General features: G+C 36.3%; 1 protein-coding gene across 3 annotated transcripts in view; it reads right to left on the bottom strand.

The window, feature by feature from the left end:
• The window catches only part of DNAJC10 (DnaJ heat shock protein family (Hsp40) member C10), a 62,851-nt gene that overhangs the window by 19,685 nt on the left and 27,302 nt on the right, over nt 1-15,864 (bottom strand). For 2 of the 3 annotated variants that reach the window (XM_007190375.3, XM_028168585.2), the window contains 5 exons: nt 7,199-7,242; nt 6,418-6,555; nt 3,233-3,322; nt 2,341-2,454; nt 727-841 (listed from right to left, as the gene is read on the bottom strand). In XM_007190375.3, coding sequence (XP_007190437.1) covers nt 727-841; nt 2,341-2,454; nt 3,233-3,322; nt 6,418-6,555; nt 7,199-7,242 — 501 coding nt within the window. The remainder of the gene's footprint in view (nt 1-726; nt 842-2,340; nt 2,455-3,232; nt 3,323-6,417; nt 6,556-7,198; nt 7,243-15,864) is intronic. The other variant, XM_028168586.2, reaches the window with a different exon arrangement.

Genomic DNA, 15,864 nt, shown 5'->3' with positions numbered 1-15,864 from the left:
CCTCTCACCCCCCACCACTAGATGATATTTTAAGCTTCTTGAGAGCAGAGTCCATGTCTTATAATTTTGCATTCCTAACAACACCTAAAAGAGTGCTTGTCATGTAACAGGCATAGTATCAGTATCTGTTATTTACTAACTGTGTTATAGTCAGTAGTTTATGTCTCTCTTTTGCTACATTTGACCTTTTTCAGGACAGGGACGATGTTGTATTCCAAACCCTAGGAATTGGAACTGTACTTACATGATGCAGGGCTAAAGTCCCAAACAAGGTGAAATGCAGAAATATAAATTCAAGAGAGATAACAAAGCAGTTAATGGAGATGTCTGGTCATCTAGTGTTTGAAAAATCCAAAACAATGTTTAGAAATTGCCCATAATGATTGAGATGCTACATTTGGCACACTGAAATGGAAACTAGGTGTTTCTTATTTTTGTCAACAAGACAAACCCTGAAATTCCTTACTAGCCTGATAAGTCATCAGAGCTCTTGCTGAAACAGTGATCAAAATATTGGGGAGAAAAAAGGGATTTATTTTAAAGAGTAAAGAAGATAAAACAACTATATTTAATTCAAAATATCTTTCCCCACAAGAAACAAATTTACTAATAAATGAGAGGAAAGTTATTTTTCATAATCATGTCCACATAAAACAAGGTTAAAAAGTAGAATTAAGAATTACTATTTGAAAATCGAGAAATTTTTATCACTTTTTCCCTTCTTACCATGATGAATTTCAAATTCCTTAGTTCCTTGTCCTTTAAATACTGCTAGACATGGCTGAAAAACATAGAGATTACTACAGATGTCTGGTGCAGAGGAACAGTCAAACTTGCCAACCTAAAGTATAAAGAGAAGATTTAATCTGTTGAAAATAAAATCTTACCCATTCAGTTAAATATTCATAAGGATAATCCAAAAATGACATTGCTATAACACAGCTTCTAAACAGAAGTTAATGGACCATGAAAGAAAGAGACAGAAATCATTAATTTACATTTAACACTGAAACTAAATTTAGTTATAAAAAAAATGCCTCCTAGAGATTTCAAAAACCTGAGATGAAATTTCCAAGAAAATATTAAGTTGTTTAAGAAACCCACCCTTCTACAAATGTAGAGAATATTTATATAATCTTGGGGTGGGGGAAAGAGAGAACATCTTAAGAGAGACCCTACAAGCAGAAATAATAAAGAAAAAGGTTCACATTTTCATATGGTATGGAACAAAAACCCAGTGGGCAAATGATAAGCCAAAAAAAATATTTGTAGCATTTAAGACAAAGGATCTATTAAGAAATAAAAAGATATACATGGAAAATAAAGTAGAAAGCAAATAAATGAAAATGAGTATTATTAACAAATCATTTTGGCCTATCAGAACAGTGCTGATTATAAAGAATGATAATACCAGGGCTGGCACTGGTATAGAGAAATGGTCACTTACATGCTGTCAGTAAGAATATAAACTGATATAAACTTCCTGGAAGACTCTGGTAATGAGGATATAAAACTTTGAAGAAAATATATACCCTTGGTTCAAAAAATTCCTCATACTGCATTTTTGCAGTATATCTTTTTGATATAAAAATGGAAACAAAGTCACCAGTAAAACAGGATTTGTCAAACAATCATGGTGTAACCATACAGTGAAATACTGCTTGGTCTTTAGGATGATGACTGATACATTTACATATACATACACACATATACACATATATATTACACTGGTATGTGGAAAAATTTATATTACTAAATGGAAAATTTTACAAAAGAGAATTCAGTGAATCTAATTTGATTAAAAAGCATACATATAAATTTACATGTGTGTCTATTACAATGGCCATTACAATATGCATATATGTGCACACACATACATATGCCCACACTTAAAAAGCTTGAAAGGTTATAACAGTAAATTCTTAGTAGGTTTATTAACAGTGGAGAAAATGTGGGTAATTTTTAGGCATCTACTTTAATTCATTTTTGTGCTTATTTGTATATCCTAATTTAAAATAATGAATATGAAATTACTTACATAAAGAAATAAGAATTTTAAAAAGGGAAAATATCCTATTCTATAGTATGCATTCCAGAAAAACTATCATACAGATTTATCACATACCAACTACCCAAGAGAAATGAAGGTTAACCTTTTTCACATATCATTTTAACTTTTAATAGAAAAAAGAAAACGCAACAGAAGAACAAAGGCATTTAGGGGTTTCTTAACCTAGAATTTCAAATAAACATTTTTATGTTATTTAAAACATAACTTTATGTACTAAATTAAGAAGAAAGCACATAAGCAGAAGGCTAGGCAGAATACACTTTTCTTACTTGAATATGTTCATTTTTAAGTAGAGTTTTTAGTTTCTTCAACTCAGGATCATTTGAATTTTCATTTTTTCCAAAATGAAAAAATAACAGCCACCGATGATGAGCCAAACGATCCTTAAAAGTGATTAAAGAAGAAAGTGATAAAGGAAAAGAAACATCAGAGATGGGAAATCCTAAGAGTTCTATCAATAATTTCTATTTCTTTGACTTAATTTTAACTATCCTACCTATTACTTCAAAATACTGTCTAAAATTCAGATCCAGTCATATTCTTATTTTGTAGTTTATTTGGAATAATGCTATATAAATCAATTATATAATATTACACAAAGAAAAGAGTCACAAAATCATAAAATCTTAAAGACGATGACTATGCCAGGAAAAAGTATGATTTCAACAACACAGAGCCAAAAAGCTGAAAGGCGGGGAAGTCAGATTTCTTCAGGTTTAACAAAAAGTTTGGTAGGGATATAGACTTAGAACACTCTGGGATCAAAACGTAGAAAAAATAATTGATTCTACTACAAACTGAATATTTCTAAAGTTGCTTCTTAATTCTCAGTGAACAACACAGATAGTTCTGTAAGCGAGAACAAAGAGTTCCAGATCAGATCCAAAGTTGCTTTGTGATCAAAATCTTGCCTTTTCTGGTGCACCTCCTGCGGCCTACCTTCAGGACTAGTTAGGTTTCCAAAACTACAGATCCACAGTGAAGCTGCAACGCCAGCAACCCTGGCATTAGAGTTCAACCTAGAACCAACTGATATATATATAAGTCCTTTGAAACTGCTACTTCTTTTCCAAAATGAATAAAACAAACGCTGATTTTAAAATGTTAAGATCTAAAATGTTACCAACATTTAATACTATTTATCATTAAAAAAAATATTACCTCTAGTGTGTTTGCCGAAAGTAGTTCAAAATCTGGAAGGTTATGCATTATTTCCAAATATATTTCTTTAGCATCCAATGAATTAAGAAACTAGAATAAGAGAATCATATTGTAATCTTTTTAATCAACGTTCACTTATTTTAGTGTCTTAGTTTTTCAGTTTTCAGAGAAAGAACTTTTAAGGAAAAAAATCATAGAAGTTACACGGTTTTTAAGCTAATAATCCTAAATGTTGTCCTTTTCCAAAAAAAAAAAAGGACAGTATATCATATTGTGGCAATTATTAAACTGGGTTGTTTCTTTAAAAAATAGTGATGTAAAATAAATTTCATTATTAGGTGTTTCATTACCTGGAATTTTCTATTAACTGTGCTGCATATTCTATGATAATCCTCAAAATAACCTGGAATGACCTCTGGCTCACTGGGAAAAAGCTATGGTATGTTCAGTTTAATTTTAATGCTAACATGTTTTACAGAATGCCAATGCTTTACGAATTCTTTAAAAATTGTTAAAACACTAGAATATTTGGTGATCTAAGATGCTTCATAGCCCAATCAATAATTAATAGGAATTAAGATAAGAAAAACTTATTATTGGAAAACTGGAATGGACTTTATTATAGAGATTTTTAGAAATAATGTACCAAAACCAAACCACTTAGGAGTTTTACAGAGTAAAATGTATATATATAAGAGATATATTTTAAATTAAATATATTTTAGATCTAGGTCTCTTATTTAAAACAAAACAACTGAAATAGACACATCTCGATCCTAACAAACCTTCTTTATTTCTGGCCATATTTTATCCTCAGCATATTTTTCTCATAGAACTCTCTTTGCTCTTCTAATTCTCATGGAAGCAGCTGCTATTACAAAGAGTGCAGCAATAGTTACATCAAGAAAATGTATACAGGGGTTGATGAAACAGTTTATTGTATATCTTTAATTATAATAAACTATTTGTTTGAAATTCATATATTACTTGAAAGATCTAAAACTCCATTAAAAACTTGTAGGAACTACCACTGTATTCACAGTTTAAGTGTGTTCGACATGAGAATAATCAATAGAAACAATGTCTATAACATAAGAACAGAAAACTCAGATTTTCAGCTTAAAAAAAAATCTATAGCATATTCTCAAAAATCTATGAAATAACTTGTTACCAAAGGGTTTAAAAGGCCAAAACAGAGGACTTTCATGTCTCAGTACTATAAGCTCATTCACTTTAGTCACATTCATGAAGATTTTACTAAAAATACTCCCATAGCAGCTTATATAAATATGTAAGTTATAAATCCAGTAGAACCTCCTTATAAACCTGTTTGTTTTAGAGTAAAATTTGGCAGTTACATCTAGAAAGGGTACTGTCCAGCCTCTGAATTTCACCTGCCAGACATATTTAGCTGGCATAGTGTTTTACATTTTTTAAAACTTGAATGCTTTTAGGAGGGACAGGGACTTTTAATTTGTCACTCTGTGTTGTCACATTTCTAATATCACTCATTTATGTTTCCTAAGATCATATCTGAGCTTGCTGTTTTATATCAAAAAGCCCAAAGACCTCACTGAAATATGAGATTGTAGTACTGAAGGCAGGAGCCTATATTAAGTGTTGGCCAGGGTACAGGCAATCCTCATGAGCTAATGGCACAGTGTAAATAAACCCAACTTTTCTGGGCATTCTGGCAATATGAATTGAATTTAAAATTGCTGCAGCCATCTCATTCTGAACAGGTAACCGAAGAAGCGCACAAAGGTGAACAAGATAGTCATTACAACACTGCTTACAATCATGAAAAAGTAGAAACAAATATCTATCAAGAGAGGACTGATTAAAACTCAGTATGTTACATTTAGTCAATGGATTACAATTCAGGAATTGTTGATGTATTTTTGATTGATGTATATATTTATAGGAATTATTGTATATACTACTATTCAGGGACACACACACACACACACAATATAAGGCACATAAGTAGGTACTATATATAGTACTTATGTGCCACATATTCTTCTAGGCATTTGGGATACATCAATGGAAAATCCAAACTTAAAATTTACTGCAGAAGTAAAATAATGAAAGAGTAAATAAATAAGTAAATTACAGTGTATGTTATAAGGGGATAAGTGTAATGGAGGTGGATTATGGAAAGATTTTAAAGACAGAGCCACAGATTTCCCTGATGAATACGGTATAGGTTATACGGTATGAGAAAAAGAGGGGTCAAGAATGACTCCCAAAGTGTTTGGCCTTAATGATAAAAGATGAAGTTTTCATCAACTGAGATGGGGAAAAACTGGGTACAGCAGACGTATGGGGAAATATGAGTTTAGTTACAGATCTAAGTTCAAGACATCGATTAATATCCCAGGGGAAATACTGCATGGGCTGGAGAATATCCATGTCTGGGCCAAAGACAAAACTGGTGAGTTGTCTGCATGAAGTCATAATTGTATGTACATATAGGTAGAGACCTGGAAGGGTATGTACCAAGATTTGATGGTGCTTGCCTATGGGTGATTTAATTTTAATGAACTTTGCATCTTTCTTTATACATTTATATACCAAATATGAATTTCTGTAATGAATATGTGTAATCTTGTCAATACCAAAAAAGGAAAAATTAAAATACAGAAGAGAAAACTAAAGGTAGTCTGTCTTATATCAGTCTTTTTTTCTTTGTGGGTTCTCTAGGGACCTATCCGACATCCCAGTATTTGTCTCAGCTCCTTGACAACTATCTTGAACCTCAGTTTCCTCATTTATAAAATTAGGAATGTGAACCACACCAGTAGATTGCCAAACTGAGTTTACACCAGAATCAAACAGGGTGCTTTAAAAAACAGATACCAGATTCCATCTAAACCTACCAATGATCTATATTTTAACATTAGAAAATATACAAATAAATGGAAACCAATAAATATTCATTTAACCTAAGAATGTATTCCATACCTTTGGGTTTTTAAAACTGTAATGGTTTATGCCAGTTTAAAAATAATCCTTATAGCTTAACTTTATAAACTGAAGTATTAAACAGAATCCCAGAAATTAAATATTTGTTCTAAATAATTAAGTGTCCTATAATCAGATGACATAAACTGGTTCATTGTTTTGCTCATTGTTTACAAAATGATGTATTTGAATACGTGTGTGTGTAAAGTGATTCATACCAAAATACCACTTTTCTCTTTGTTATTTAAAGTGGCTCCAGGAGGAAAATACGCAGTAGTACTTGTTGTAATGTCCAAACTTTTACAAAGGTTGTCCTGGGTGGCACAGTCCATCCATCCTACATTAACAAGACCATCCTAAAATGGAAAAAAAACAAAAAATCGTGTTGTAAGTGGAAGAAAAAGTTAAAAGGATTTATATTTAGCAAAAACACAACTTTTCTACTATTAAACTTTTAAAAAGAACACTCAAAAAATGATGCAGATTTGAATAACATGATTAATAAATTTAATCTAATATATAAAAAAATTACACCTTACATAGGAAACATTTTCAAGCATACACAGAACATTAACAATCTTCGTAAGTGGCAAACTCCCAACCCATAAGGCAGCTTCAATAGTGTTAAAGTATCAACAACACACAGACGGCACTCCCTGACCATAACATGATGAGAGCTAAATAAGTAAAATAACAAAACGACAAAAAATAAAGTTTAGAAATGACAAAAACACTAATATATAACTTTCTGGTTAAAGAGGAACTCTAATGGAATACTTAGAAGTGAATGATAACGAAAGCACCACATGTTAAAATATATTGAACACAGCTAATCAATTAGAAAGAAACATAGCTATGAATACATTTATCAGAAAACAAGAAAGATTACAAATAAGTGAGATAAATGTTTAAGAAACCACCAAAGAAAATATTTGGAATCAGTTTTTAAATGTGTTTCTTAACATGGTGATACAATTTTACAAAGTAATTGATGCTTACCAACATCCCACTTAACCTGAGACGTGTCTGTGAAGTCAAACAATCTGGTGGGGGGAAAAAAAAACTTATGAGGCAATTTCAGCTTAAGTCTGCACTTTCATTTGGTGTTCCCCCAAACCATCATGTTGATTCTTAGGCAATTAATTGGGCTGTGCTGGTAAATACTGAGATTTTTATTTACTAGGTAGATATAGAGGTCAATGTCTCATTCTTCTCCCTCCCCCCGTCCCCTTTTCTCTCCCTACCCCTCCCTTCCCTCTCCTTAGTCTTTTATTCTCTCCCCTTAGTTTCTCAGGATTTCCAGCTAAAGAAAAAAGAAGGAATTCCCTTTCAAGTACCTCTTTAGGATCTTATTCTCAAATGTCTCCTCCTATCAACAGTACACTTTATCCAAGGGATCTCATGATTTGGGGTAATAAAATGTAGTGCCTATTTGATAAGTAACAATATGTGCAGAATCCTTAAAATACAATACAATCTTAGAATAGCTTCTTCACTATTTTTATGTAAGTCCTATAAATATGAATGCTACGATACAATGAGATAGATTTAGAAGAAAGGGAGATGCAGCATGACAGAGCTCACAGAGATAGGTAAAATCAATCTACTTACGGTAAAAGTAAAATAATGTCAGAAAGCTTTAAAAGTTTTCCTTATGTGTGGAATGGAGAGAAACATGTGCATTAGGCCAAAATGAGAGAAAACCCCTCAATGACAGACTAAGTTTAAGGGTGATTAGGTGATTTTTGCTGCAAGGCAATACATTCCTAAGATGGGCCTTACCCCATGGGGTGAGTGGCTGATTTTAGCTGCAAGGCAATACCTTTCCAACATAGCAGCATAAAGGCTGAGAGGTGAAGTATGGGGAAAAGATCCATGTTGGGATTAAACATATGAAAATGCATTAATTAATTAGGATATTTTCTAACACTAGGACCATTTTTAACCAATCTTATTGCTTGAATACAGTTTATGTTTGTGTAGGGTACTGAACTTCCAACTTAATTTACTAGGGGAAAGGGTCCTAGAAACGGAAAGTTATCATCTTCAAATATATATATATTTTTTAAGGTTGCAGCACGTGACATGTGGGATCTTAGTTCCCCAACCAGGGATTGAACCTGTGTCCCCTGCATTGGGAGTGCGGAGTCTTAACCACTGGACCACCAGGGAAGTCCCCCAAATATATACTTTTATGAGGCAAACATGTACATTTTTGAAATGAATACATATGAGGGGAAGTCAGTAACTGCAAAAACGTATTATTTTGTGAGGGTCGTATCTGTCAACAACTAATTATTTTTTTGAACTGTCAAAAACATTTGTAGCTATCTGATGGTATAATTTACCATAAGTATAATTAAGCTGAAAAATTTGCCCATTGAACATAAACCACATGATACTTTAAGAAATCAATAACTGTAGAGGAGAGATCAAGATGGTGGAATAGGAAGACATAGAGCTCACCTCCCCTGACAACATACCAAAATTACATCTACATGTGGAACAATTCTCATGGAAAACTAACTGGAAAATGGCAGAAGAACTCCTATACAACCAAGGCTGCAAGAAAGATTTCCATATAACCAGGTAGGATGGAAAAGGCATAGGGTTGGGACCCCCACCTGAGAGGGATCTGACAGGAAGAGAAGGTCCCCATGGGCAGACCCTCAATGTGGGGAGCAAGTGGGTTGAGCCACAGACTGGGCATTCCAGTCCTGGAGTCCTGCAAGGAGCAGACAAGCACCCTTGGCTGCCGGGAGAACTGCTGGGACAGACAGAAGGGCTGGAGGAGCCTAGACTCTACTCATGAGGAGTACGCATGTGCTGGTTTACCAAAAATCAGGGCGGAGAGAGCTTTGCACTGGCAGCTGCCACTTCGCCACACTCCCCAGTCCGAGCTGGTTGAACATCCCGGCCCCGCTCACTCCATACCACAGCCCAGTGCTAGATTTGGGCCAACCAAGCCCTGGGAGGAGACTTGGTCTAGCTATGCAGAGACAGACTGGGGGTCCTGGGATGTGACCTGGGTGGAGTGGAGGTGGCCACTGTCAGCACTTGCTCAGGTAGTGCCGCAGGAGCACCCCGCAGTGTGCCTCCCAGTGGAGCCGATGCTCTGGCTCCACCCACTCCACACAGCAGCTTAGCCTCGGAGCTGGGGCAGACAGGTCCTGGGAGAAGACTGCCACGGGGTCAGCCCAGTGCTCTGGTGGTAGCACAGCCGCCTCAATTCCTGAAGCCACTACACCCCAACCCCCAGCCCCAGCCTAGTGAATGTCCCAGCCCCACCCACTCCACACCACAGCCTTGCACTAGATCTGGGATAAACAGAAGAAGGGATGAGACCTTGGGCTGGTTCTGACTGGAGCCTCGGACGCCTACAGAGGTGGTGTACTGCTCCTTTGTGAGCACATGGGCCTCACTTGCTTCAGCAATCACCTCCTTTGGGGGCAGGGCACCACTCAAGGGGAATGGAGCCTGATTGAGCCCGACCCTCAGGGCATTTACTCCAACAGCTGCGGAGCAGACCCTGTCCCTGACAGGGCGGCAACAGCTATGCAGCAAAGAGGAAGTCCCGCCTCACACCCTGCACAGTCTTTAGATCCCCCAAAACCAACCAAACCCCCTATCTAGGTGATAACGACCAGCATACCCCAAAGAAAAACATGGCTGGTGTCCATCGTACACACAGAGTCTACACAGGGATGCTACCACATAAAAACATCCCTTTAAGACCATAATAGATAATTGTTTCTCCTAAATTCAGAGACAGAGACAGTTAAGTAAAATGAAAAGGCAGAGGAAATACTCCAAATTAAAAGAGGAAGAACAATCCCCTGAAACAAATAATGAAACAGAGCTCACCAGTCTACCAGACCCCAAGTTCAAAAAGGTGGTAATAGAAACGCTAAATGAATTACGAAATATCAATATAAATGCAGATCACTGTAACAAGGAACTAGAAACTATAAAGATGGACAAATCAAAAATAGATAATTAATTCAATTTCTAAGATAAAGAGAAATCTAGAAGCAATGTACAGCTAACTAAATGACACAGAAGAATGAATAAGTAAGCTGGAAGACAGAATAATAGAAATCACCCAATTAGAAGAGCAGACAAAGACAAGTGAAAAAAAAAAAATGAAAGGAACTTACAAGATCTATAAAATAATATAAAATGTGCCAACCTATGCATAATAGGGGTTTGAGGAGAAGAGAGAGAGAAGGGGATCAAAAACTTATTTGAAGAAACTATGGCTGAAAATCTGCCAAACCTAAAGAAGGAAACAGATATCCAGGTACAAGCACAAAGAGTCCTAAACAAGATGAACCCGAACAGACCCACAAGATATATCATAATTAAGATGGCAAAATTAAAGACAAAAAGAGCATTCTAAAGGCAGCAAGAGAAAAACAAAGAGTTAATTACAAGGGAACCCCCATAAGGCTATCAGCTGATTTGCAGGCCAGAAGGGAGTGGCATAATATACTAAAAGTTCTGAAAGGAAAAAACCTGCAACCTAGGATACTCTATACAGCAAGATTATCATTTAGAATAGGAGAGATAAAGAATTTCTCAGACAAGCAAAAACTAAAAAGATTCAGTAATACTAAACCTACCCTAAAAGAAATATTGAAGGGTCTTCTCTAAATGGAAAAGGAGCAAGAAACTATAGGAAAGAGAAAATCAAAATAGGCAAGGCAAATATATAGTAAGAATTGAAGATCACTTAAATAAGCTAGTATGTAGACTAAACAGTCAAAATAAATTGTAAAAGTGACTCTATAATAAAAATAAAAGGATAAGTATAAACATGTAAGATAGGATATCAAAATTGCAAAGTATCAGGGAGGGGAGTAAAATATGTACATCTTTTAGAATGTGTTTGAATTGAATGACTATCAGTTTACATCAAGTAGACAGAGTTACGGGTCAACATACCTGAATTCCACATTAACCACAAATCAAAAACATAAAATAGATTCACAAAGACCAAAAAGAAAGGAAGTCACGCATACAACAAAAGAAAATCATCAGACCAAAAGAATAAACAAAGAAGAACTACACAAACAACTGGAAAACAAGGATTAAAATGGTAATAAGTACAAACCTATCAACTACTTTAAATGTCAACAGACTAAATGCTTTGATCAAAAGAGTGGCTGATTGGATTAAAAAAGCAAGAACCTGAAATATGCTGTCTACAAGAGACTTATTTCAGGATAAAAGACACACACAGACTGAAAGTGAGGAGAAGGAAAATGATATTTCAGGCAAATGGGAATGACGAGAAAGTGGGGGTAGCAATATTCATATCAAACAAAGTAGACTTTAAGACAAAGGCTATAAAAAAAAGACAAAGAAGGGCATTATATAATGATAAAGGACTCAACACAAGAAGAGGATATTATACTCATTAATACATATGCACCTAATATAGGAACACATAAATATATAAAGCAAATACTAAAAGACATAAAGGGAAAAACTGACAAAAATACAGTAATAGTAGATTTAACATTCCACTGACATCAATGGACAGATCATCCAGACAGAAAATCAAGAAGGAAACAGTGGTTTTAAATGATACAACAGACCAGTTGGACTTAATAGATTTCTACAGGACACTACATCCCCTGAAAACCCCAGAATACACATTCTTTTCAAGTGCACATGGAATGTTCTATAAGACAGACCACGTGCTAGGTCATAAAACAAGCCTCAACAAATTTAAGAGGACAGAAGTTATTTCAAGCATCTTTTCTGACCACAATGAGATGAAATCAGAAATTAACTATGGAAAGAAAAACAGAGAAAGAACAAACATGTGGAAGCTGAACAACATGCTACTAAGAAACAAATGGGTCAAAGATGGAATCAAAGAAGAAATTATAAAATACCTTGAGATTAAGGAAAATGAGAACACATTACAAAATCTCTGGCGTGCAGCAAAAGCAATTCTTAAGGGGGAATCCACAGCGATACAGGCCTTCCTCAAGAAACAAGAAAACTTTCAAATGAACAATCTCACCAACCACCTAAAAGGATTAGTAAAAGAAAAACAAAGTGCAAAGTCAGCAGAAGGAAGGAAATAATAAAGATCAGAGAAAAATAAAGCAACAAAGAAAAGATCAATAAAACCAAGAGTTGATTTTTTGAAAAGATAAATAAAATCGACAAGCCAGGCTCATCAAGAAGAAACGAGAGGACCCCAATAAACAAATTAAGAAATGAAAGAGGAGAAATAACTGATATCACAGAAATACAAAAAATCAGAAGAGAAATACAATGAACAGTTTACATGCCAACAAACTGGACAACCTAGAAGAAATGGGCAAATTTTTAGAAACATACAGCCTGGCAAGACTAAGTCAAGAAGAAACACAGTTTGAACAGGCTAATCACTAGAAGTGAAACAGAATCTGTAATAATAATTAAAAGAAAAACGTTCTGCAAACAAAAGCCCAAGACCAGATGGCTTCACTGAAGAATTCTACCAAACATAAAGAATTTAAACTAATCCTTCTCAAACTATTCCAAAAAATTGAATAAGAGGGAACACTTCCAAATTCATTCTATGAGGCCACTATTACCCTAATTACAAAACTAGACAAAGACACTAAAAAAAAAAAAGTTACAGGCCAGTATCTATGATGAATATAGGTGCAAAAATCTTCAACAGAATATTAGCAAGCTGAATCCAACAATACCTGAAAAGGATCATACACCATGATCAAGTTGGATTCATTCCAAGATCACAAGGATGGTTCCACATATGCAAATCAATCAGTGTGATACACCACATTAACAAAAGGAAAGACAAAAACCACATGATCACATGATCATCTCAACAGATGCAGAAAAAGCATTTCACAAAATTCAACATCCATTCATGATAAAAACTCTCACCAAAGTGGGTGTAGAGAGAACATATTATGACATAATAAAGGCCATTTACAACAAAGCCACAGCCAACATAATACTCAGTGGTGAAAAGGTAAAAGCCTTCCCTCTAAATTCAGGAATAAGACGAGGATGCCCACTCTCAGAGCTTCTATTCAACAGAGTATTAGACGTCCTAGCCACAGCAATCAGATAAGGAAAAGAAATAAAAGGTATCCAAATTGGAAGGGAAAAGGTAAAACTGCCACCCTTTACAGATGACATACAATACTCTATATACAAAACCCTAGTCTTCACCCAAAAAAGTATAAGAACTAATAAAGGAATTTGGCAAGATAGCAGCACACAAGATTAATATACAGGGGCTTCCCTGGTGGTGCACTGGTTGAGAATCTGCCTGCCAATGCAGGGGACACGGGTTCGAGCCCTGGTCTGGGAAGATCCCACATGCCGTGGAGCAACTAGGCCCGTGAGCCACAACTACTGAGCCTGCGCATCTGGAGCCTGTGCTCCGCAACAAGAGAGGCCGCGATAGTGAGAGGCCCACGCACCACGACGAAGAGTGGCCCCCGCTCGCCGCAACTAGAGAAAGCCCTCACACAGAAACGAAGACCCAACACAGCCAAAAGTAAATAAAATAAATTATTAAAAAAAATTATTAAAAAAAGGTTAATATACAGAAATCTGTCATGTTTCTATACATTAAAAATGAAATATAAGAGAAAAAAAATCCCATTTAAAATCTCATAAAAAATTAAATACCTAGGAATAAACGTAACCAAGGAGGTGAAATACCTACATGCTGAAAACTATAAATCACTGGTAAAGGAAATGAAGATGATTCAAAAAAAATGGAAAGATATCCTATGCTCTTAGATGGGAAGAATTAATATCGTTAAAATGGATATACTACCCAAAGCAATCTACAGATTTAATGCAATCCCTATTAAAATATCATGACATTTTTCACAGAATTAGAACAAATAATCCTAAAATTTATACGAAAACACAAGAGGCCCAGAATTGCCAAAACAATTCTGAGGAAAAAGAACAAAGCTGGAGGCATAACCCTTCTCAACTTCAGAATATACTACAAAGCTACAGTAATCAAAAAGCATGGTATTAGTACAAAGACATATAGATGAACAGAACAGAGAGCCCAGAAATAAACCCACACCTACAGTCAGTTAATCTATGACAAAGGAAACAACAATATAGAAAAAAGACAGTCTCTTCAACAAATGGTGTTGAGAAAGCTGGACAGCTATATGTATATCAATGAATTTAGAATACTCCCTCCCACCATATACAAAAATAAATTCAAAACGATTTAAAGGAGAGAGTAATCAAGATGGCAGAGTAGTAGGACGTGACGCTTCCCTTCTCCCACAAATACATCAAAAATACATCAACATGTGGAACAATTCTCACAGAATATCTACTAAACACTGCCAGAACACCTCAAACTGCTGAAAGGGCAAGAAAATCTCCATGTAACCAGGTAGGAAAGAAGAAAAAAAGGAAAGCAAGAAAGGAATCGAGACAGGACCTGTGCCCCTGGGAGGGAGCTGTGAAAGAGGAAAGGTGCTAGCCCCCCTGGCAGGGAGATTGGCCAGGACAGAAGGGGAGCTTCAGAGACTTGAAGGAGAGTGCAGCAGCTAGTCTGCGGCAGCCAGAGTGAAGGAAGAACTGCACAGACGGTCAGTGCCACCACCCTGCACTCCCCAGCTGGAGGCACGTGTCTGTCAGTGCGGGCAGGGGCTGGGTACTGGAACTCAGGCTTCAGAAATCAGAACTGGGGTTGACTGTGTGAAGACAGCCCTGGGGGGTGCTGGAATCCAGTGCGACCATGGCTGGTGGTGTGCACAGAGGAAGCCTGGGCCGCCTTAGAGGCCAGCTGCCATTATTTGGGGGGTGCGTGAGGGGAGGGGCGGGATGCGGGTTGTAGCCTTTTTCCCTGTGCACACACTTGCAGAGGGTAGGGCACTGCCTGCAAGGAATCCAGGGGACGTCACAAGCTGCCACCACTGCCTGCCCAGATGCCAGGAACAGTTGCAGGCTGCCGCCGCCTCCCTCCCAGACCTCAGGAGTGGTTGCAAGCCACCTCTGCTCCCACCGCATGCTCCAGGGGGGCGCCTGAGCTGCCACTGCTGCCAAGAACCCCAGGACTGGGCACCAGCCACTGCATCTGCACACCCCCTATCAAGGGGGTAACAACAAGTACATGCTGAGGAAAGAGGTGACAGGCATCCATACTAAAAACAGCCCCTACAACAAATAAATTAAACCCACACAAGCTACACAGGGACGCCCCCAAGTGTAAATAGCCATTCAAGACCACAAGATAATTGTTTCTCCTAAACTCAGGGAGTAAGAGAAATATAACTAAAATGAAGAAGCAGAGGAACCACTTCCAGCTAAAAGACCAAGAGCATTCCCCTGAAAGAACAAATAATGAAATAAACCTCTTCAGTCTAATAGACACCGAGTTCAAAAAGGAGGTAATGAAAATACTGAAGAAATTAAGAAAGGCTATCAACAGAAATGCAGAAGAGTGTAAAAAGGAACTAGAAACTATAAAGAGGAACCAAGAAAAATTAGAAAACTCATTTGCCGAGATGAAAGCTGAGTTAAAGCAATGAAAGATAGAATGAATAGTGCAGAAAAACAGATAAGTGACGTGGAAAACAGAATAATGGAAATCACCCAATCAGGACAGCAGACAGAAAGCCAAATGAAAAAAAAATGAAAGCAATATA

The sequence above is a fragment of the Balaenoptera acutorostrata genome, chromosome 8 (genome assembly GCF_949987535.1).
Source record: "Balaenoptera acutorostrata chromosome 8, mBalAcu1.1, whole genome shotgun sequence".
In the NCBI taxonomy this organism is placed as follows: domain Eukaryota; kingdom Metazoa; phylum Chordata; class Mammalia; order Artiodactyla; family Balaenopteridae; genus Balaenoptera; species Balaenoptera acutorostrata.
The sequence above is the reverse complement of the archived record's forward strand: the minus strand, read 5'-3'. Positions and strand labels throughout refer to the sequence as shown.